Below are 433 nucleotides of genomic sequence, written 5' to 3'. Positions count from 1 at the left end.
TTAGACAAGGTAGCCGAACAATGTGGCCAAAATAAGCCGTTTATCGTAACGGGAGAGCTAATTAATGAGAGCGATGTGAAAAATATTATCGACTCGACGATCAGGCACTACGGCAAACTAGATGTTTTAGTTAATAACGCTGGAATTTTAGAAGGCGGTAGTATAGAGACCACAAGCTTGGAACAGTATGATAAGTATGTAATGCGCTAATAGTGTAAAATGTCTTTGGGAATTGATAAACTATACAATAGCCTATTCTATTTCGGGGATACGTCGAGATCACGAAAACATGTTGTTTTTAGAATTTTCAACGTAAATGTTCGCTCGATGTATCAATTAACAAAACTGGCGGTGCCACACTTGATCAAAACAAAAGGCAACATTGTAAACGTTTCTAGCATATCTGGATTACGAGCTTTCCCGAATATTTTGT

At 37.6% G+C, this 433-nt stretch overlaps 1 protein-coding gene across 1 annotated transcript; it reads left to right on the top strand.

Moving 5' to 3' along the window:
- Window positions 1-3: 3 nt before the first annotated feature.
- LOC105460312 (11-beta-hydroxysteroid dehydrogenase-like 3) lies at window positions 4-429 on the top strand (the record flags this gene model as incomplete). The annotated part of the gene is made up of 2 exons (XM_011706756.1): window positions 4-194; window positions 303-429. Coding segments are annotated over 2 exons (318 nt in total), but the record flags the coding sequence as incomplete, so codon positions are not given.
- Window positions 430-433: the final 4 nt, after the last annotated feature.

Source organism: Wasmannia auropunctata, unplaced genomic scaffold (assembly GCF_000956235.1).
Source record: "Wasmannia auropunctata unplaced genomic scaffold, wasmannia.A_1.0 LD324541.1, whole genome shotgun sequence".
Taxonomy (NCBI): domain Eukaryota; kingdom Metazoa; phylum Arthropoda; class Insecta; order Hymenoptera; family Formicidae; genus Wasmannia; species Wasmannia auropunctata.
Note: the sequence above shows the minus strand (reverse complement) of the source record. Positions and strands in the feature narration are given on the sequence as shown.